The sequence below is a fragment of the Microtus oregoni genome, unplaced genomic scaffold (assembly GCF_018167655.1).
Source record: "Microtus oregoni isolate MIOR12 unplaced genomic scaffold, Mior012 000156F_ref0000345, whole genome shotgun sequence".
Taxonomy (NCBI): Eukaryota; Metazoa; Chordata; class Mammalia; order Rodentia; family Cricetidae; genus Microtus; species Microtus oregoni.
Window position 1 is genome coordinate 355,474 of NW_024544811.1, and position 22,960 is coordinate 378,433.

General features: G+C 42.3%; 1 protein-coding gene across 1 annotated transcript; it reads right to left on the minus strand.

The window, feature by feature from the left end:
- Positions 1-12,854: 12,854 nt before the first annotated feature.
- On the minus strand, positions 12,855-17,134 carry LOC121445087 (S-phase kinase-associated protein 2-like). Its single transcript, XM_041647092.1, has 2 exons — positions 15,963-17,134; positions 12,855-12,912 (listed from the first exon to the last, which is right to left on the minus strand). Exons 1-2 carry the CDS (start codon positions 17,132-17,134, stop codon positions 12,855-12,857), a joined length of 1,230 nt encoding a protein of 409 aa, XP_041503026.1.
- Between the last annotated feature and the right edge of the window lie 5,826 nt (positions 17,135-22,960).

Below are 22,960 nucleotides of genomic sequence, written 5' to 3' on the forward strand. Positions count from 1 at the left end.
TATTTTGGGATGGGGGTTGTTGTATAAGACGAAGGTTAATGGAGCCCAGACCATGAAAATGGCCTTTCACACTTGATCCTCTAACTTTCATTTCTCAGATGCTGTGTACCACAGCATACAGCCTTGATTGTGCCTCTCCCTATTCTTTTACTATCATTTTACTTTATTTATGTGAGTATTTGCCTGCATGTATGTCTATGCACCACTTGCATGCCTGGTACATGTGGAGGCCAGAAGAGGGCTTCAGATTTCCTGGGATTGCAGTTACGGATGGTCATGAGCACCTATGTGGATTCTGGGAATCAGTCTTGGATCCTTTAGAAGAGAAGTCAGTGCTCTTGACTGTTTGAGCCATCTTTCTAGCCCCATGACTGTGCTTCTCCCTAACATATGCTTTGGACTGAACTATATTCTATTCCAGTTGCAAATTTTTCTATGTTGAAGTCTTAGACCCCAATGTGACTGTACTGATTGATTCTAAGTGTAGCTCTCAGCTAAAGTAGGATTTGCCTTTACAAAAAGAAGGAAGTTGTCTGGGCCCACCCTCAGGCTAGCAAACAGGTAGCTATCTGAAGTCATCAAGTGCACCGGAAACTTACTGGACCTCTCAGCTCCCAGAACCAAGAGAAAATAAATGTGTACTGGTGAAGCCACCCCATCTATGACGTTTCCTTCTGCCAGCCTGAGCTGAGGAAGCTCTTCTGTGTGTATAGGACTGAGGTGCAGGCAAGAGTATGAAGGAGTGCACATTGCTATAGGGTGTTGGAAGGGAGTAGAGGAGTAGACTTGCCTAGGGAAGAAGGCCCTGCACAATGTGGTTATTAGCATACTTAGTGATACAGACAAGGTTAAGGCAAAAGGTGTGCCATGTTTTCTTTCTTTCTTTCTTTCTTTCTTTCTTTCTTTCTTTCTTTCTTTCTTTCTTTCTTTCTTTCTTTCTTTCTTTCTTTCTTTCTTTCTTTCTTTCTTTCTTTCTTTCTTTTCTTCCTTCCTTCCTGTCTTTCTTTTTTCATTTCTTCCTTTCTTTTTTTTTTTTTTTGGTTTTTTGTTTTTGAGACAGAATTTCTCTGTGTAGCTTTGAAAAGCCTGTCCTGATCTAAAATGGCTGAAAGACACTTAAGGAAATGTTCAACATCCTTAGCCATCAGAGAAATGCAAATCAAAGCAACTTTGAGATTCCATCTTACACCTGTAAGAATGGCCAAGATAAAAAAAAACACTGATGACAACTTATGCTGGAGAGGTTGTGGGGAAAAGGGAACACTTCTGCATTGCTAGTGGGAGAGCAAGCTGGTACAGCCCCTTTGGATGTCAGTGTGGCGATTTCTCAGAAAATTAGGAAACAGCTTTTCTCAAGACCCAGCAATACCACATTTGGGTATATATCCAAAGGATGCTCAGTTGTGCCACAAGGACATGTGCTCAACTATGTTCATAGCAGCATTGTTTGTAACCTACGTGCCCCTCGACCGAAGAATGGATAAGGAAAATGTGGTATACAATGGAGTACTACACAGCAGAAAAAATAATGACATCTTGAAATTTGCAGGCAAATGGACGGATCTAGAAAACCATACTGAGTGAGGTAACTCAGACCCAGAAGGACAAATATCATATCTACTCACTCATAAGTGGCTTTTAGACATAAAGCAAAGAAAACTAGCCTACAATTCACAATCCCAGAGAACATAGACAAAAATGGGGACCCTAAGAGAGAAATACATAGATCTAATCTACATGGGAAGTAGCAAAAGAAAAGGACAAGTTCTCCTGAGTAAATTGGGAACATGGGGGCCATGGGAGAGGGTAGAAGGGGAGGGGAGAGGAAGGGAGGGGAGCAGAGAAAAATGTCTAGCTCAATAAAATCAATTTAAAAAAAAAAGAAAGAAAAGCCTGTCCTGGAACTCACTCTGTAGACCAGGCTGGCCTCAACCTCACAGAGATCCGCCTGTTAAAGGCATGCACCACCACTGCCCGGCCTGCCATACTTTTTTACTCGTATTTTTCTTATTGCTAATGTGTGAGGCCTTCAAAGTGAAGTACAGCCTACTGATTGTCTCACAGCCCAACAAAGGAATGTATTGTGTACTGTCTCCTTTGACTCATTGTTACTTGATCTGTCCAGAAATCATCAGTGCAGCAGTCTGAATGGACACACGAAAAATAAATTCCTCTAGAGCAGTGGTTCTCAACCTTCCTAATGCTCAGTCCCTTTAATACAGTTCCTCAGGTTGTGCTGACCCCCAACCATGAAATTATGTTCATTGCTGCTTCCTAGCTACATTTTTGCTACTGTTATGAATAAAAATGTAAATATTTGGGAGATAGAGGTTTGCCTAAGGGGTTGTGACCCACAGGTTGAGAACCTCTGCTCTGCAGTCTCTTGTGAATCCCAGGCTGGCCTTGAACTAAGTGGTTAAGGATGACTTCGAAACACTGATCTCTATGCCTCTCCCTCCCAAGTGCAGGAGCATGCCACAACAATTTTATCTGGTTCTGGGGATGAAACCCCGGGCCTCATACATGCGAGGCAAGTCCTCTGCAAACTGAGCCACATCCCCAGCTCTGTCTACTACAGGCATTATCTTGAACAACAAATGAAGAAACGGAACTCTTTAGGCGCCACAGGCCAACTTCTTCTGGGGCAATGGTTGGGAAGAGGTACCAGATGTTTCTGTAGAGGCCTCCCCACCTGCTCTTCATCAGTCTCCTTGGGACGCTGCAAGCTCCCAACTCACAATCCAGACGTGTCTGTCCAGTAACCATTTGGTGGCTGGAAGCAGAATGCCCACAACTGCTTTTTGTCAGAGTGGTAGGAAAGCAACAGCAGAGCCCATGGGAACGTCCTGGTGTGGTCAGTGTTAGCTCATTCATGTGAAGAAGACTGTAGTGGAAATATGGATGGGGACAGTAGAGGGCGCTGTTGCATTCCTCAAGCACAGTCTCACGCGCAGCGTCCTCTCAGCTGTGTGCAATTATGTGTCTGCAGGTGAATCTAAGCGGAAAAGTGTTCTGGTTTGGGAATTGAAAATCTCCACCGAAGGGCACGAGTTGAAGGCTTGATTGCTAGTTCCCGGGCTGTAGGGGATTGATTGCATTCTGAGGGCTCTAGCGTCCTCAGTAGAACAATTCATTGGTTGGCTCCTAATTTAATGAGCTCTGGAGAAGTTATAGACACTTAGGAGCTAGGACCTTGTAAAAGGGAGTGGTTTTTGGCAGGCATGCCTGTGGAAGACTATCTAGGCTGCTCCCCTGTCTCCTTTGCCCAATTTACTCCCGCCCACCATGATATTCTGCCTCTTCTCAGGCCTAAAGTTATGGAGGCAACCATGAACTAAACATGAACTTGAACGGTGAGTCAGAATAAGCCCTTCTTCTTGTTAGATTTTTTTTTTTTTGTTTAAATCCCAAGGATGTAGTCACAGTGACAGAATGGAGTTCAACAACAAAAAGATACTAGAATAAATGCTGCAAAATTAAACTATACCAGACAACAAGACCCACACCATGATGAAACGCCACTTCACCCCCCCCCCCCCGAGGATGGCTACAACTGAGCAACCAGGGAGCAGCAAACATTGGCTACAGTGAGAAGGACGAGGGAACCCTATGCCTTGGTGGTTGGAATGTGAATCGGTGCTGTCATGCTCAAGCACAGTTTGTGGGTCTTGAAAATACAAATAGCTATTTGATTCAGCAAACTCCATTCCTGCGTGTTTGTTGAAAAGAATCGAGGTAAGGAAATGGAATAGATCATGCATATTATTCCCAATAACCCAGAGGGAGAAGGAGCCGAAGTATCATTGATGCTTAGTGGATAAACAATGTATGGTGTGTAATATAATGCAATACTATTTAGCCTGTGTCACATTGAGGATGAACCTCTAAGATAAGTAAACAAGGCAGACGCAGAAAGACACATAATGTTTGATTCGATTTACTGACATACAGATTCACAGAGCCAGAGAGGAGAATGGGGTTTCTAGGGGCGGAGGGTAGGAAAAATGGGCTGCTGTGGTTTAATTGTTACAGAGATTGTTTTGTGTACACAGACACTTATATGCCAGACACATACACACAAAGGGGGTAAAACTTTTTTTTAATTATTAATAATAATAATTATTTTTTTAAAATTTATTTATTTATTAAGGATTTCTGCCTCCTCCCCGCAACCGCTTCCCATTTCCCTCCCCCTCCCCCGATCAAGTCCCCCTCCCTCATCAGCTGGAAGAGCAATCAGGGTTCCCTGACCTGTGGGAAGCCCAAGGACCGCCCACCTCTATCCAGGTCTCATAAGGTGAGCATCCAAACTGCCTAGGCTCCCCCAAGGCCAGTAAGTGCAGTAGGATCAAAAACCCACTGCGATTGTTCTTGAGTTCTCAGTAGTCCTCATTGTCCGCTATGTTCAGCAAGTCCGGTTTTATCCCACGCTTTTTCAGACCCAGGCCAGCTGGCCTTGGTGAGTTCCCGATAGAACATCCCCATTGTCTCAGTGTGTGGGTGCACCCCTCGCGGTCCTGAGTTCCTTGCTCGTGCTCCGTCTCCTTCTGCTCCTGATTTGGACCTTGATATTTCTGTCTGGTGCTCCAATGTGGGTCTCTGTCTCTGTCTCCTTTCATCGCCTGATGAAGGTTAATATTCATGAGGACTTCTTGAATTTTGCATACAAATGGATGGAAATAGAAAACACTATCCTGAGTGAGGTAAGCCAGACCCAAAAAGAGGAACATGGGATGTACTCACTCATATTTGGTTTCTAGCCATAAATAAAGGACATTGAGCTTATAATTCATGTTCCTAGAGAAGCTAAATAAGAAGGTGAATCCAAAGACAAACACAAGGGGGTAAAACTAAATCAGAGAGAGGTGAGTGAGAAAGTAAAAGGAAGTGTGTCATTATATACCTACTCCCCCCCCCCCCCCCCCCCCGCGCCAGTTCTCTCTTTTTATTGTTTTGTTTTTTTCATCCAAATTCTTATGTAGCTTGGCTGGTGTTGTCCTCACCTATGAAGCTCAAGCTGCCCTTAAACCCCCAGAAATCTTTCTGTCTCAGCCCTGCCATCATTGGGATTGCGGGTGTGAGCCACCACACTCAGGATTTGACCATCTCCTATTGTTTTTGTTGTTGTTGCTCTTCTTATTCCCCTGCTTCTACTTCCCAACTGCTGGGATAACCACTAGCATGCCCTGCCATGCCCAGAATAATCCTTGCTTTTACCTCATTTCCTCTCGTGTCCTTTCAAACGCATTTTAAATGTGTGCACGCACACTCACCCACACACATGTGGAGGCCTTAAGACAACTTGCCGAAGTCTGTGCTCTCCTTCCATCGGCAGACACTAGGGACCGAACTCAGGTTGTCAAGCTTAGTGGCAAGCTTCTTTACCTAACTAAGCCCTCTTGCCAGACCTGAATGCATTTTAAAACTGTATTAAAAACGTATGCCCTTCCCCATTCAAGTCTTGCCATGGTCACCTCACATTGGAGGACTTTCAATCCCCTCAATTCGTGGGACATACCAACATGTCTCTACTTGCCGTCCTTGACCCCATTTGCTAGAGCTAGAGTCTAAAAGGAGGCGCCACTCCCTTAGCCAGTGGTCAAGCTAATGGCTCCCTTAGCACCATTTCCTCCAGCACATGAATGAGCAGCCTGAAGCAAAGCCTGCCAGCCAAGCAGGCGGCAGCTCAGCACAACATCCTCCATCCTTCTGCCTTCCTAATGTGCTTTGTATTAAAATGCCCATTTGGGCTTTGACTTGGAGTCAGGTCTCAAGGGAGCAGTGAAAGATGAGCCATTAACATGTGGTCCATGGAGATGCAGCATATGAAGGGATGACTACAACTCATTTAATTAATGTGCTTTCGGCGCTTTCCCCGCAGGCCAGCAAGGCCCACAAGAATTTGCATGTCTGCCTCTGCTCCACCGCTACCCAGCAGTACTGTTTTAGCAAACTGTTTCCTCTCTACGGATCTCAGTTTCTCCACCTACTAAACAAAGAGGAAATCTTGACGGAGCAGTTCCAATTGTTTTGTTGTTTTTGTTTCCTTGTTTTCTGAGACAGAGTCTTGTGTATCCCAGACTGGACTGGAATACACCATGTAGTCGAGGCTCCTCCTTCCTCTGTCTTTCAAGTTCTGTGCTGGGAACCACACCTAAGGCTTTAAGCACACACACCTGGGCCACATCCCCAGCCCAAGCACTCTCAAATGTTAAGATCCTATGATCAATATGCTAGCTCAGGCTGGCTAAGCACACTGGGCATCTATTTTGTTTTTCTTTTTTTGCAACACAATGAGGGGAAGTAGTTCGGAAGCTATTTTCATTCCCGGCCGAATTGGTAAAGAATCCATTTCTTTTCCAATGATACCCTTTCCAAGCCCTCTAACATAGAGCTGCGCCCTTGAGGTGTTGCAGCATACGTTTCTCTCTGCAGAAATGCGGAAGTAACCTTTTCTCCGGCAGAACTGTCCTGTCAGGGGAAGGAGCAGTAAACCGGGGGTGGGAAATACTAGGTTGTCATTAACCAGATAATGAACCTTGTCTGCTTTTAATCAGTCCCTTCCTGTTCTCCCAGACCTCTAAACTTTTAATATTAATGGAAACAGATTTGAATTCTGGAAAGAGCTATTCTGGAAAATAATTGGATATTTACTAGGTGAAAAGTGAAATTCCGCAGGCATTTCATAGGGTTTGGTATTTGACAGGTGCCATTTTTCTTTCCAGCATGTTGCATACCTCTGTTTTATAAACCAATACGGATAGTGGCATAAAAAAATCACAGGTTTACACGGTGGCAAGGCCTGGGAATATATTGAGGGGGGTTGGTAGACAGGAAGAGAGAACTTCAATAGGAAACACGCCTGAAATGCTTGGATTATAGAGCAAAAATTATTTAAAGGTGAGGAATATTTGTTGAAAGAAATATAGCCATGCTCATAGTGGAAGAGAGAAAGAGAAAGAGGCTTAGCCATGGAGGTGCTTCCACACGGGAAGCTAACAGAACCCTTGGCTTCCCAAAAGACTTTGTGGTGAGGGCAGGAAGACAGGGAGACTTCACAAAAACACAACACAGAGGCCTCCAGCATTAAGGGCAAGCACAGCAGGCTGCAAGCTGGTCAGCTAAGAAGCAAATCAATGCTGTCCCAGTGGAGAGTCTCAGGCTCCCTAGGTTGCTTTGCTTAGAGAGTTTTTAATGTCAGTGTAGTCATCAGAATTCCCCAGGTTTCTCCTTAACGATGTGGTCCTAGGGTGGACAGGACATTTTTTTTTTTCTGAGGATTACTCTCAATACCACAGAAGCAGGCTGAGTTTTCTTCCTTTAACCCAAAGAGAGAGCACAGCTGAAATGCTTTATGGAGAAATACAAGCAATGCTTCACACAGCCTTTCAAAGTAGAAATTTTTACCTACTATCATTCACTTGTCGTTCTCGAGAACTCATCTGGCTTTGTAGGCATCTCAGTTGCTTTCTGGCCCCGCTGGTCCTCTGTCTGTTGTCACATGGTAGCCGCCATCCTGTTTCCTAACAGTTGAGTGTGAACACCCAGCCTTCTTTGCATTTCTAGCCAGAGGGTAGGAAAATTCAGCCTGGAAAGCCTATTTTTTTTTTTCTTTTTCTCCCAGTGGTTCTAGTTTTCAACTGAAGGATGCTCCTGAGGACCACATCAGTTGGCAGATTGGCTATATTAGGGTCATGGTGGCTACAGGTAAGGTTGGCTAGGCAGGTCTGGACTGTTCAGTGCAAATTCTGATCACTTCTGGTTCAACAAATGAGCTTTTCACTTATTGATGAAAGTAGTACATTTCAATGTAAACGGTCAGGCAGAATTAATTTGCAGGACATTGCCTACACCCCGCACCTCCCCTTTAGAGAGAAACAATAGCACTATTAAGGATATAGCTCAACCGTAGAAAATGCTTTCTTCATATGTGCCATTCAGTCTTTCCGATGGTTTTTCTTTTATATTAGCATATATTCATTGTACGTGGCATTGCATTGCATAAAGATATCTTTATGCAAGTAGAAATTGTAGATTAGGAATGTTGCCCGTCCTCCTCTCCCTTTTCTATCTCTCACCTCTCGTTAGTCCCATTTGTTGCTCTCACATCATCTATATCCATATGATTTTATGTATAAAATCTAGGCTCTTTAACTAGTCCTTAGAGCAACAAAATGGAAGGAAATAGGCGAGATATGGCAAATTCATAAACATAGGCTGCACTTAACCTGCAAGATGTCTTATCTGAGAACCATGTCTTCCAGACCTACATCTCTGCAGGTAAGGAATCTGAGCTCAGTGTTGGGGAAAGAACTTGTCCAAGTCACTCAGATGACCAGTGGAGTTGGAAATAGCCTCCAAACAACCTGAGTGCTAGGATAATAACTTTCAAACGATGAAACTAAGCCACCTGCCTCATACAGCAAACAAAGGGAGGGCCAATGGCATCCCACTATGGCTTTCTAATCCAAGGTTCTACAGAGTCCCAAGAACAGAAACTCCAAACAAGAAGAGACCGCTCCATGCCCACGAGGGTCAGTTTAATCATCTTGTCTCCTTGGTTACAGCTAAAAGCTGCTTCTCGGGAGAGCAGGAGCTAATTCTTTCTCTCCCAATTATTGCTTCTACCCTATAATCTTACATCAGATATCACAGTCATTCACTGAGCTCACTCACAGAAGGTGAGCCTGGAGTGGATAGGGTAGGGGAGTAAAAGGAGGGGAGGAGAGGAAGAAATAGACTTTCTTAATTCTGTGGTTAAAGATCGGCGATTGGCTCAACCATTTGAAGTACCTGAGGCTGTGCCTCCTGGTATGGTCCCGTTCTCAACACGCTGTCCAGAGAGACATCCTGTTCCGATACCCTGCAAAGGCATGCCTCTGCAGCCTGTAACTTTCTTGCAAAGGCTTGCCCCTGCAGCCTGTAACTTTCTTGCAAAGGCATCCCTCTGCAGCCTGTAACTTCCTTGCTGTATATAAGTCCACCTGAACAGTCAGTGCCCATTTTGCAGTCGGAATAATAACACCACTTACCCGTGGACGAGGTATTCACTTCGTGAAAACTACTGAATGATTTCCGCTTGTTGAGGTTAATTCCTGTGTCATATAGTAAACCACGGTAAAGCAAAACTATCACATTAGTTCCTTTTCTGTGGCAGTGATAAAATACTATGCCAAAAGAAACTTAAAGAAGGAAGGGTTTTTTTCCAGCTTATGGTTCCAGAGGGATAGAGTCCTTCACAATGGAGAAAGTAAGGCTTGGCAGCAGTAACAGGAAAAGGACTGACTACATATTTCATCTGCACACAGGAAGTGGGGCAAGTTCATAAACCCTCAAAAGTACCTGCTACCAAGCTTCACAACCTGAGTTCAATCCCTGAGAACCATGTTAGAAGGCAAGAACCCACTTCACATTTTCTCTAACATGTTCCCATGGGCTCATGTGAATATACCCACAACTATATGAATAATACTTTAAAATATGTTTAATGGAATACTTAACGTATGAAAGCTACTGTGTTGTGTGATGGGGACACAGAGATTACCAAAACATAACCTGCCCCCCCCAAAGCTCCCCATCAAGTGGCCAGGTAAACATATGATTGCAGTGTGGTGGGACGATAATAATGGCCTCCATTTCTTAAGGCCTGGCCACATGCCAGGCACCAGACTGAGAACCAACATCCATCATCTCCTTTCATCCTCGCAACACCCTTAAACCGTAGAGGATTTTCCCACATCCCTTTCATAAGCAAGTAAGTTCTGGCTTAAATTAGCCATGTGCATTGACTAATGTTACACTTTCATCCTCTAACTGAAGTGTAGACAAGGTAGAGATCGTCCACAAATAAAGGAGTAATTGGTGATGCTAGGAGTGCATGCAGGTCATAGAAGCAGGGAAAGTTCAAGCTGTATCTAAAAGGATTAGGGAAAGGGTTGTCCCACAACAACCCTTTGGTTTTATACGTTTATGTAGGGGGCTTTGTTTTGTCTTGTTAAATTTGCTTGCTTTGAAACGACTTCTTGAGTAGTCTGGGATGACCTTGAAATTTTGATCTTCCTAGCTGCACCTCCCAAGCGCTGGGATTTCATGGTATGCATCACAAGGCCCAGCCCTGGCTGGAATATCTTTCAAAGATTTCACATGCTTTTACCTCATAATTCCACATTAAGGACTTATTGAAGGGGAACACCCAAAAACAGGCAGGAAAGGGGGGGGGGGAGTCTCTCCTAAATACTAAATAAGGTGTTTAGTATTTAATAGTATTGGAAAACAACTCATTTAACAAGGGAATAGTTAAATCTACTATGACCCTTCTGATCAGTGGACTACTAATGCTATCAATGAAAAAGTTTAAGTGACATTAAGAAGACTATATAGCACCATCAAAAATACGATGAGAACAGAAGAATTCTAGGAAGGAGGAAGCCCATTCCTCCTAGTCCTGCCCAGACCTTGGAAGAAGCAAGATGTGACCTGCTCCACTGAAAAAGGTACCTAGCCACGTGGCTAACACAGATAATAATAATGGGCTAATAATGGGTTGATATAAGTTAATAAGAGTTAGCAAGAAGCCTGAGCCAATGGGCCAATCAGTTTATAATCTTATGGAGACCTCTGTGTGATTTTTTTTGGGGGCTTACCGGCTATGGGAACTGGGCAGGACAGAAACCCCAACAAGCTGGCCCTCATGTTACACTTATACGATGTCAAATGATAGAAACAAGATAGCACATTGCGTTTTCACTATTAATGCAATTATGGAGACCTTGAGTATGCACAGATGGGGCCAAAAGATGCATATCTATAAGGACTTATGTTCAAGATATTGGATGGGGTGGGTGGCTGGGGAGATGGCTCACCTGTTAAAGGCACTGGTCATCAAGGCTGATGACCTGCGTTAAATCCCCTGAATCCCACAGGGTGGACGAAGGGAACCGACTCTGCCACAAGCTGGTCTCTGACCCCTCCACTCCTATTAGGAAGCCTAGCCACAGCATGGGTGTCCAGGAACATATAGACACAACACTTAATAACTAAGTAGAAACTCAAAAATTAAAGTTATGGCCAAGTGTGGTGGTGAACACGTTTAATCCCAGCACTCAAGAGGGAGAGGTAGGTGGGGATCTGTGAGTTTGAGGCCAGCCTGGTCTCCATGGGGTCTTCAGGCTACATGGTGAGACTCTGCCTCAAATCAAACAAACAAAACATAAAGTTATGGGATCTGGGGAAAAGTTTGTTGTTGTTGTTTTTCCTCCATACATCCTTTAATATTAATAGAGACAGGAATAAGGTAGTTTCAGTTTTAGACAGGTAGGTAAGGATAAGAGGCCCCTGGAGAAGAGAAATCTTTGCAAGCTGGCAGAGCTGATTCTCAGTGAGCTACAGGCAGGCAGAGGCATGAAGGTAATCTCAGGAGACCTCTGCAGATTAGCAAACCAGCTATCCAATGAACTCCATCTCAGCACTGAATGCAAAAGCTGCAATAAAGCCAGGCGGTGGTGGCACACGCCTTTAATCCCAGCACTTGGGAGGCAGAGGTAAGCGGACCTCTGTGAGTTCGAGACCAGCCTGGTCTACAGACCTAGTTCCAGGACAGGCTCCAAAACCACAGAGAAACCCTGTCTCGAAAAAGCAAAAAAAAAAAAAAAAAAAAAAAAAAAAAAAAAAAAAAAAAACTGCAATAAAAACTGTGGATTTAGCCCAATGTTGTAAATTCAGCTACGGAGCTCTTCTGCACAAGAATGCTGGGCTGGGCTGGGCCTTGAGAACAGAGGTCCTTCTCTCCTGAGATTTGCTCAGAAGCTGTGCATATGAAGAAGCCTCGACTTACAAGGTAACAGCAGGCCACAAGCCTTTGCTCCAATAGTGGAGGACCTCTAGTCATTGCTCTCCTCGCTGTTTGGCTCTATCTCCCCTTTGAAGTTTCTCAGCAGGCTTGAGGCCCCTCTTTCTCAGGCCATGCTGTCTTTATCTTCCGCCCAATCAGAGTCCCCACGCCCATTTAGTTCATCCAAACGGAAGCCTCCGAACTCAAGGCTCACAAGGGCCTCAAAAGTCCTCTCCCTTATAGAGAGAGCTGCTTTTCCACTCAAAAGCACTGTGTGCCTTTCTACTCTCTTTGCTCCCCATTCTTCAAGATTGTGAGACCGTGAACCTGGGAGCCACTGGCTCAGAGTCACTGGTGGGGCCGTAGAGATTCTGAAGCCCTGGTTCTCTAGGTTAAGCCCACCCAAGGTAAGGTTTATTTGCATTCAGAGGCCCTCCTCCCAGCATTATTATGGGATATTAAAGGGAGATTTTCAAAAGAGGTCTTAAGCGTTGCCCGATTGCAATGTGATTTTTACTCACTTGTTCCAAATCGTCATTTTCATTGGAAAAATCTGAGATTCTTTTTACAGTGGAGTTAACTATGGAAAACAGTATGTGGTTCTTTTCTGTTTTAGCCCAACTCAGAATCAAGTCGCTTGGTAATTAAAGTAAGTTGAGAATTTGTTTTCTTTGTACATGTTTCAGTGGTCTCAATTTCACCGTGATACACACCAGAAATCACATTTCTGTCAAATGTATGCCCATGTTTATGGAGCTATGGATCTGCACTAAGAGAACTAACAAGCCACATCCCCTCCATTTTCAAAAGGCCTTTCTTCTGGGACCAAACTTGGCTTTGGAGTGTATTTCAAAAGATTTATGTGATGCCATTAACAGAAATCCAAGCCTTGATTTTGATAATGGGTTACTGCTGATAGACCAATGTGGATGAGGGAGGGAATGATTTTTTCCATGTCTTCATTTTTTTTTTCATTTTTATAAAAATGTACTTTATTTTAAAAATGAGTCTATAAAAGTAGAAATCAACATACAAAAATACAGATTACTGCGACATGTTGGCAAAATAGCTCCCAGCTGGACCTGCACGTATGAGGGCGGCTGGAGGCCGAAGTTCAGCCAGAGCCCACTGTTGGCCCTCACTAATCTGCAAACAATAGTTTCAAGTAGTAGTTAGCACTTTAACTACTCAGGAATTGAAGCATAATTGTTCCTCTGTTATACTTTTTAAAAATGTTCTCTCGTATTGGGAGCAGTGAGCCCCAGATCCTGAATTTCTTGTAAACAACTAGTTTTCCCCTGATCTGAGTGCCTACAGCTGCTCTGAGCACGAGACCTTCAGGAGTTCCTGATGGCAGGAGAGTGGTTTCTGGTGGGTTTGGCTGGGGCGTATCTCTATATAATCTGCCCCTGAACACAATAAAGGGAGCATTCTTGGGGCATTCTGGCTTCAAGGATGACCCGTGTCTCTGTCTCTGTGAGTCTTTGTGTGTTTCAATCCCCAGCCCCTTGGACTGCTTGCGAACTGTATGGTGGTACTTAGAGCACAGACTGGCATGGTGCGCTGAACTTTAGGTCTGAGCAGATAAAGGTACTCCATATTATTGTTTTAACAGTAAGATTTTTTGACGAAAAGGTAATAGAAATGTATTCTGGCTCTGTCATATTCCAAAGAGGTAACTGTCTTAATTTTTTCTTTTTCTTTTCCTTTTCTAAGAAACACAATATGATCTTTTTGCTTCTGTGTATCAGGTGTTATAAAATATGTCTGTTATCAAAAGATTTAATGCCCAATGACTCTTAAAAACTTAGGTGCAGTGCTAGTTGTGCCAGCCGTGCGGAAGTTTCACACACACCTGCTTCTCATGCATTCCTCAGAGAGAGAAATAAGTAGCTCTACCTAAGGACATTTAGATCCAGTAACATCCTGGACAGTTTCAAACCACTGTTGGGAAAGACCACTTAAAAAGAGTTTCAAGTCTGTAGCACAATTAAGAAAAACCCAGAGACAGAAATTGGAGTTCAACCTGAATGTCAGAGAAGCAAAATAGTCAGCCACTGGCTCTTGCTTCTACTTCAGCCCAAAATGGCAATACTACCTCCAGGAATCCCCAGAATGAGACTGCCTGAGAGCTGTCTCATTCCATTTTATATTCATCTCTAGGGCTGTTATTAAACACTTGTACCAATACCACCTGGTTTCTATGGTAAACTAGTGTGGCTCCTGGAATTAAAGATGTGTCACTACTATCTGGTCTGTAAGGCTGTTTTACTCTCTGATCTTCAGACAAGCTTTATTTATTAAAATATAAATAAAATGTCACTACATTTATCCATTATGTCTAATATGAAAAAGAAGGCTTTGACTAATATGAAAAACCATATACAATAAGTACAATGACTATATATAGTATATAAGGCAATAACTATATCAACATTGTCTAGTCCATTTGCATTTGAAAAATTCAGAGAAAGTACTCTATATCTATCCTATCTATAAAGTCTTATAATACCTATTTTACTTTCTATCATAATTTGCTTTCTGTATCAGGAAAACAAGGAAAGCTATAACTATCTAGTCTTCAACTCCCTCAGAGACCTAAGAAGGAAATAATATTAACTGAATAAGCAGAAAATGCAAGTTTCTCTGCAATGTTGGGGTGTCTACCTTCAGACTAGCATATCCAATAGATTTTTCTGTGAAATAGGATATTCTGAAGGACTATCCCTCCTTATCTTGACAATGTTTAGCAGTCACTTTCTTTTGTGTCCTGCTTGTCCAATTAGGACAGCATACTATTAACAGTTGAGGCAAGGGCATTTTCTTGCTTAGTGGTTTACTTTTGCCACAAAGACAGTAAACTCTATATGGAAGTTTCCTTGATGCCCATTAACTTCTCTGAAAGATTGGTGCTGCCAGGAGCAGACAGGTCTCATTGTCATAAAAAAGAGCCTATGTTATTAAAACATCTTAATGCCATATTGTGTAGATCTCTGAAATGTTTTAAGATAACCTGTCTATCTAAAATATATCTTTGTTTGACCTTGAAAACATACTTAATGTGACTACAAGTTCAATTATAATAGGTGAATAATTACTAACCTCTATTTCCTTATTATTCTAAACAGCAATAATAACTTTCAAGGACTAGAAATTTGTAAAGCTGACCAGTGCAGCTGTTTTATTTTCTAATCTTCAGGCAAGCTTTATTTTGTAGTCTGAGACTCCACTTTTTTTCCTGGCTGCCCAGACCTGAGTTAATTACCACACTGTTTGGCCAATAGCTTAAATATATTTCTAGCTAGCTCTTACATCTTAAATTAACCCATTTCTATTAATCTGTATATTACCACAAGGCTGTGGCCTAGTGGTAAGGTTCTGGTGTCTTTCTCCTTTAGCAGATACATGACATCTGCCTGACTCCACCTTCTTTCTCACAGCATTAAGTTTAGTTTTTCAGCCTAGCTCTATACTGCCCTGCTATAGGCCCAAGCAGCTCTTTATTAACCAATGGTAATAAAACATTCACAGCATACAGAGGGAAGTCCCACATCACTATTTATTAAAGTACAAATAAAATATTTCCTCATCAAATTTAGGATTCTGGGGACAAAGCATAACCTGGGAACATACATAATACATTAATGGCTACTTCAAAGGCTAGCAGCCTATGATTCTTTCCATCCAGCTCACCAAACATATAGCTTATTGTTCTTCAAAATCAAGTTTTATAAATTACTGAATAATAAAAGAGATAACAAGTTATGAAAAACAGCATGAAAACTGTGAACTAGGAGTAATTTTTAAAAACTCAATTCTAAATAGACTTAATCTGAAAGGCACTTGGTAGAACTGACTCAAAATTTGCTCTAAAAAGCTATTTTGAAATTATAGGCTAACTTAAAGACCTAACACTTGGAATCTGAGAGCTTAGCACTGACGGAAACATCTCTATATTCTTGAAAAAGCAATACTTCATAGTTCTCCCTTACAAATGGTTCTCTAAGCATACATATACAATGAGGGTTAAGGTAAAACCAATAGGAAAGGTAACCAAGGTCTTCAGAAACTGGATTTGCTGTCTGTGTTCCTCATTCCAAAGGAAGGGATGACATCAGCCTATGACAAGCACTTTATACGTGCTTTTTGCAGAGTCAGTCGGCATTTGATACCCCAAATCTCTGGGCTCTTCTTGTTGTCGATAGTTGGCCTTGCAATGGTGGTAAAATAGGCACAATTAATCTGCAGATGGGGAAGGGAGTCTTTCAATACCTGCAGGGTATTTTCTGGCACGATTCCATAAACTTGTAGTGTTTTTAGTGTGGCGATTTGTCCAAGTCCAAGTAGACTCTGGGGCATTATATCATAGCACCGGCTAAGCGAGAGGTGTTGAAGGTTGTTGAGCTGAAAAAAATCTGGAAAGCAGTCTTGATTTATCATGACATTGTCACTTAAATCAAGGCGGATAAGGTTGGGGCACCGTCTAATTAAGGTACGAAGATCTGTTTTCTGGAGGTTCTTTCGGTAGCCACTGAAGTTGAGCTGGGTGATGGTGGCTGATAAATGTGCCACAGCCGCTTTCACATGCTGTTTAGTAAACTCAAAGCACCAGGAGAGATTCAGTTCATCCAGTATGCAACAGCTGCTTAGCAGATTCACCACAGCAGACTCAGAAAATCCAGAGCACCCACAAAGGTTTAGTCGCACCAAGTTTTCATTCTGGGCAAGAGCATTGACAATGGGATCCGAAAGCTGCAGGCCTTCCAGGCTTAGATTCTGTAACTTGGAGCACTCAGACAGAATTCCATGGAGGCTTGCCACATTTATAACTGAATTCGACAGGTCCATGTGCTTTACAGGAAAAGACCTGAGCCTTTCACTCAGTGGTTGTTCCATAACCGATCGTGGGCAGCGGAAGGCAATCACCCCTCGAGAAAGCAAACGGACAGTCACATCCGGGTGCAGTTTTACACCTGCAAGGTCAAGGGTTTGCCAGAGAGTCCCGTCTTGCGAGAGGTGGTACCACTTTTTACAGACTCTGGAGGCACGGACTAGCGCAGGGAGGCACAGGTAGGAAAAGATCCGAAGGAGCAGCTCATCTGGAAGGGAGTCCCAGGGAATACCTGGAAAGTTCTCTTGATTCGGCTTAGGCCTACGGATGATCACAAAGGCTCTGTCGCTGTCTTCGCTCTTTAGCCATTTCCTTGAAGGGCTCTTGGGGGGGGGGGGGGGGGGGCCGAGGTTTGAAGGCAGTTCATGCGTAATGTTCTTACGGCCCTTCTCCAAGTCAGAGATACTCGCCATGTCTGAGAGCCGTTCAGAAGTCTTACTGGAATCCCGTCTCCACGTGAAGTTGGTGGTGGTGATTTTGCTACTCTGGTCCGGAATCTCCTGAAGTTATTTCCTGTATACTGTGTGCACGGATTCAGGGGTTTTGAAAGCCCGCATTAGTTGAAGACCGGCCTGTCTCACAGCCTCCTACTCCGAGGCCTGCAGCGCGACCCACGAACAGCAACGAGCTCCAACGGTCTCGCGCATGCGCACACAGAGTTCCCGCATCTCGCGATGCCCCATCGCCTTCCGGGAATTGTAGTTCTGGGTCTGACTCGCAGTTCGCCCTTCCTCATTTTAATGATTTAAAATTGTATGTGTCTATGTTGGTTTGTGTATATGAGTGCAGGTGCCTCTAGAGCCAAGAAGAGGGCATTGGGTTCCCTGGCGCAGTTGTGAGTCACTTAACACAGAGACTGGGAACAGAACTGTCCTAGAATTCAGATCTCCTGCAAGAACAGAAAGCACACTTACCCTCTGAGCCATCGCTTCAGCCCCCTCTTTTGTTTATGTTTAGACAGGATCTCAATTATTATTTTAGGCTATTTGCGAATTCACAATTCCCAGCCCTCCGCGTCTTGAGAGCTAGAATTACAGGCATGTGCTGCCACACCTGCCTTGTCTTTTTTTCCGTTGTTTGGATCATACAACTATGAAGACAGAAACACTGACACCGTTGTCTTGCTCTTAGGATTCCCTTTTTACCAACAGTGCTGTCTCAAGTCTGTGATAAACAACACAGAGGTTCCGTTTCTCTTCAGTGTTAGTCTTCTTCCAACATGTAGGGTGAACCATTATACTTAAGATGAAGTAGTGAGCCGGGCGTTGGTGGCGCACACCTTTAATCCCAGCACTCGGGAGGCAGAGGCAGGCGGATCGCTGTGAGTTTGAGACCAGCCTGGTCTACAGAGCTAGTTCCAGGACAGGCTCCAAAACCTCAGAGAAACCCTGTCTCGAAAAATCAAAAAAAAAAAAAAAAAAAAAAAAAAAAAAGATGAAGTAGTGACCAGAGGTCATTTGAAGAGTCCTCCAGTCTTGTTATTTTATTTTTGCTATCTGTAGAAAGTTGGGTGAGTTACTTCATTATTCAGTGCCTTGAAGATTTTTTTCATTTGTAAAAAGAAACAGTGACAGAACCCACTTCACAGGGTTGTTTTGAGAATTATCAGAGCTATTAAACACATTAATCTGACACATAAATTGCTTAATAAATAGAAAGCTCTATAACTAATGCACACAAGACAAACCTTATAACCAATGCTAAGCAATAGGTTATTTATCTGTTTACTCACAAGGTACCTGAAGACTGGGTTGTGTGTGACTTAGTTCGTGTATTCCTGGTCCTTACCATACATCTTAGACATAGTAGTTACTTAAGAAACATAAGTAGAATGAATTGAAGAAATGCATAATAATTTTTGGGAACTATTGGGAAATCTGAGAGCTAGTCTCTGCCCTTCAGAAGCTTAGGGACATATTCAAATGCGTGACTCTATAAACACTATCAACAGCTGCTTGTGGAGGTAGGGGAAGATACTCACAGGCAGATGGAAGTGGGTGTGGGAACAGATACTCAACTAACAAAAGGAAAACCCAGTTTTCTTGCTAGCTGCATAGCCCGTGGCATATCAGTTATTACCCCTTCCTTTTGACTCTCCCTGAAATACATTTATATTAAGCAGCGGCCAGAGGAACAGAATGAATTATTGTACAGCAATTTCTTCCAAATTGAACTATTCTACCCTGGAAGAAGAGCCTTAGACTCAAGTAAACAAAACTTACAAGCCTCAGGAAATAAAAAACTCACAACATTCAGGAAATCCCTCAAACTTACAAGATTTGCAACGCCCATTGAAAATTATACAAGCAGTAAGCACTTCTATGGAAATTACCAGTCAAACTACATGCCTGGAATTTTTGCAGGGAGCTTTATCATGATGCAGCTGCCCATTGAGTCTTCCACATTCCTGTAGGTAGTAACCCTAATAAACTCATTGATTTCTCCAAGGTGCACTTTGGTCAATTGTCAGTTCCTTATTGGGCTTTCAGTAAATGTTATGGCGTGGCATGTTGGTACATGCCCATAATGCCCGCACTTGGGAGGCAGAGGCAGCAGGATCACTACAAGTTCAATGGTAGTCTGATCTACAGAGCAGGTTCAGGTCAGTTACACAAAAATAAAAACAAAACAAAAACAAAAAAATCCAAAATATCAAAAACAAGAAAAAACAAAAAGCCAAAATATCAAAAACAAACAAATCAACTAACTAATAAAACAAAACAAAAACAAAAAGCCAGATACCTTGAGCTGAAACAGTTGAAGGTTTGAATTATAGTTTGCCTTCTAGTACCTGAAGTAATGTTGAAGCAAGGCCTTACTGTTTCTTACTGAGCTTGCCGTGGTTTCCATCTAAAAATTAGAGGAATATTTTGTGTGAGACTATTTATATAAATAGACACAGTAGATTTTTCCAAAAATAGCAACAGATTTAATAAAAAGTTAATAAAAATGTTTGTGTTGTCCATTCATTAGAGAAACAGTCACTGGGGAAATAGGTAGAATTTCAGGCTCCTATATCAGGGACTCTCAGGGCCCTTATTAAGACTTACTTCCATGAAAATACTTTTCATAGATATAATTAACAAATATACTTGAGGACAATTATAATTGTTTTCATTGGTCTGATTAGGGACTCTAATGTTATAAGTTAACTCGGATTTTAAAATATTTGTTCTTTTTATACAATTTGGTAATGATGTTGAAGAGATGGAGAATATCGTATTTGGATGGTTTTCAGTGTGATTGAGCCTGGAGGGTTGCTCCCTCCTGAGAATCCAAGCTATTGCTGTTTTTGAAACTCTTGTCAGTTGACTGGTTGGGGCAAAATCTTTTTGTGTGCCCTTGGTGTTGTGTGTTGTCTGTTTTTGGCATCTTTGTCTCTGTGTATCTGACTGAGGTAGAAATTCTGGGACAGTCCCCCTCCTTACCCTTAGGCATATGTTTAGTTTATTGGAAGGATGTGATAGTCATGCATTATAGTAAGGCCACTTGTTTGTTTCTCAGCTGCCCAGACTCCCAAAATAATCACACAGAAACTATATTAATTAAATTACTACTTGGCCTATTAGCTCTAGCTTCTTATTGGCTAACTCTTATATCTTAATTTAACCCATTTTTAGTAATCTGTGTATCATCATATGGCTGTGGCTTATGAAGTAAAGTTCTGGTGTCTGTCCCTGGTGGGGCTCCATGGCTTCTTCCTAACTCTGCCTCCTTTCTCCCATCATTCAGTTTATTTAGTTTTCCCTGCCTACCTCTATTCTGCTCTGTGCAGACCCAAGATAGTTTCTTTATTAACCAATGATATTCACAGCATACAGAGGGGGATTCCCACATAACCTCCCTGTAGTAATAAGGGCAGTGGGGCTGCGTCCCCAACACCCCAGCCGCCTGCTAGCTTATGCCTGAAATAACAACACACAAACTGTATTCATTTAAACACTGCTTGGCCCTTTAGCTCTAGCCCTTACTGGCTAATTCTCACATCCCAATCAACCCATCTCTTATAATCTGTGAGCACCAGTCTTACTGGGAAGATTCTAGCCTATGTCCATCCTGGGTCGGAGCTTCATCGCGTGTGTCTGCCCGGGAGCGGGGCATGGCGTCTCTCTGAGGCATCTGCTCCTGAGAGGAGAGCTGTGGAGTCTGAGCTCACTTCCTCTTCCTCCCAGTGTTCTGTTTACTCCTCTCACCTATCTTCTAACCAATGAGGGCCAAGCAGTTTCTTTTTATTTAACCAATGACCTTCCTCCATCACCTCCCCTTCTCTGTTTAAATAAAAAAGAAGGTTTTAACTTTAATGTAGTAAAATTGTGGGGCAATATTATACAGGCCCTACATTGTATGTTGGCCAAACTTACAGGCCAGCTCATACATGGCCACGCAGAAGGTAGTCACATAGGCTTTGAGTCAGATGTTGCCATCCTAAAAGGATCAGGATATGCTAATATCACTCTGCTCCTTTCTTTGTAATTATGGAGATTGCCTGGGAAGAGGTGTTAATTCAACCTACGTGACAGAGCTGGCATACAGAGCAGGAAGATAGAAAGACGTGACAAAATGGACATAGAAAGGCGTGGTCAAAGGTATGGATATGACCAGAGACATTTGTCTGGTTACCTAGGAAACAGAATGCTAATGAATCCCCCCCCTCCAGTTTACGTTTTGGTATAAAAGCTGTTTGGAGAATAAACATGGAGTGAATTTTCAGGATGTGAACTCAGGATTTCATGAGCGATCACTGAAAACTCCCTCCTAATAAAGCCGTGTGGGTTGTGTCTTTAATCCCACACCTCCCCTCTGGTCTGGAGAAATAATTTATGGTCCGGGCTGGCACTGGACCATAACATAAAATTACATGTAACAGAATAGGTATCAAGCAAGAATTACAGTTACAATATTTATATGTTTTATTTTATCATAACTAAGGAAAACTATAACTATCTATCTATTCTTCAACTCCATCAAAGACTCCAGAAGGATATAATATTACCTAAGTAATCTAGAAGTGCATTGTAAGCAATTTCCAAAACTCTAGAATTTACAGAGACATCTCGCTACCTGTACAGTCACCCAACGTTTTTCTGTACCATTGGGGCATCTGTCTTTAGCCTATAGTCCCATAGTATCTAGCAAACATTTTCATGAAGCCGGAAATTTTAAAGACAGTTTTGCCTGTATTGGCAGTTTGTCAGTTACTTTTTTCTGTGTCCTGAAGAATGTCTTGCAGACTCTTTCATGAAGCAGGAACCCCAAAGGATTGTCTCACCTTTAAGCAAGTTTAGCAGTCATTTTTTGTGGGTCCTGCATGTCCAGTTCACACAGCATACTATCAAGCAGTCCAGAAAAGAGCAGTTTCTTGCCCAAATGGCTAATTAACTCCATAAGGAGCCTCTTCGATGCCCATCTTTCTCTTGAAGTAATTGATGCTGCCAGGAGCAGATGTGTCTCATTGTCTTGAAAAGTCCTAAGTTCTTAACACTGCAAATGCTATATTCTGAAGGTCTCTGAAAGGTTTGAAGAATACCTATCTGGGCTGGAGAGATGGCTCAGAGGTTAAGAGCACTGACTGCTCTTCCAGAGGTCCTGAGTTCAATTCCCAGCAACCACATGGTGGCTCACAACCATCTGCAATGAGACCTGGTATTCTCTTTTGGCCTGCAAGTAAATATGCAAGCAGAACACTGTATATGTAATAAATAAATAAATCTTAAAAAAGAATACCTATCTAAGTGAAATATATCTCTATATATCTAGAAAACCTAACTAACATGACTACAAGTTTAACTATTATAGATGACTATCTATTAACCTATGTTTCTTAATTATACATTACATTTTAAAATGAGCTGCACAAACAATATTTTAATCAAGATCAGAAATACATATACACAGTATAACAGAATTGACCTTAAATTTGTATCAATAAACCAAGATTCATACCAATGCAAATCTCTATAGCATATCCACCTTTAAATGTAAACATTTATAAACAATCATTTAGGGAATTTGGGTGTAGTTTTCTCCAAACTACTTTCTGCTGTTTATTGGGTGAATTAATTTTTGGGGGTGTTTGTGGTGACCTTTTGGGGGTTCTTGGTCCATCAAACCACATTAGCTGGAAGAATTTACAGGTTGTCATCCTCTGTGGAAACAAAAGAACCTCTTTTTCAAAGCAACGTATCCTTAGACTCAAATTTGAAGTCAAGATACCTTTAAAGTATATATGTTGTTTACTT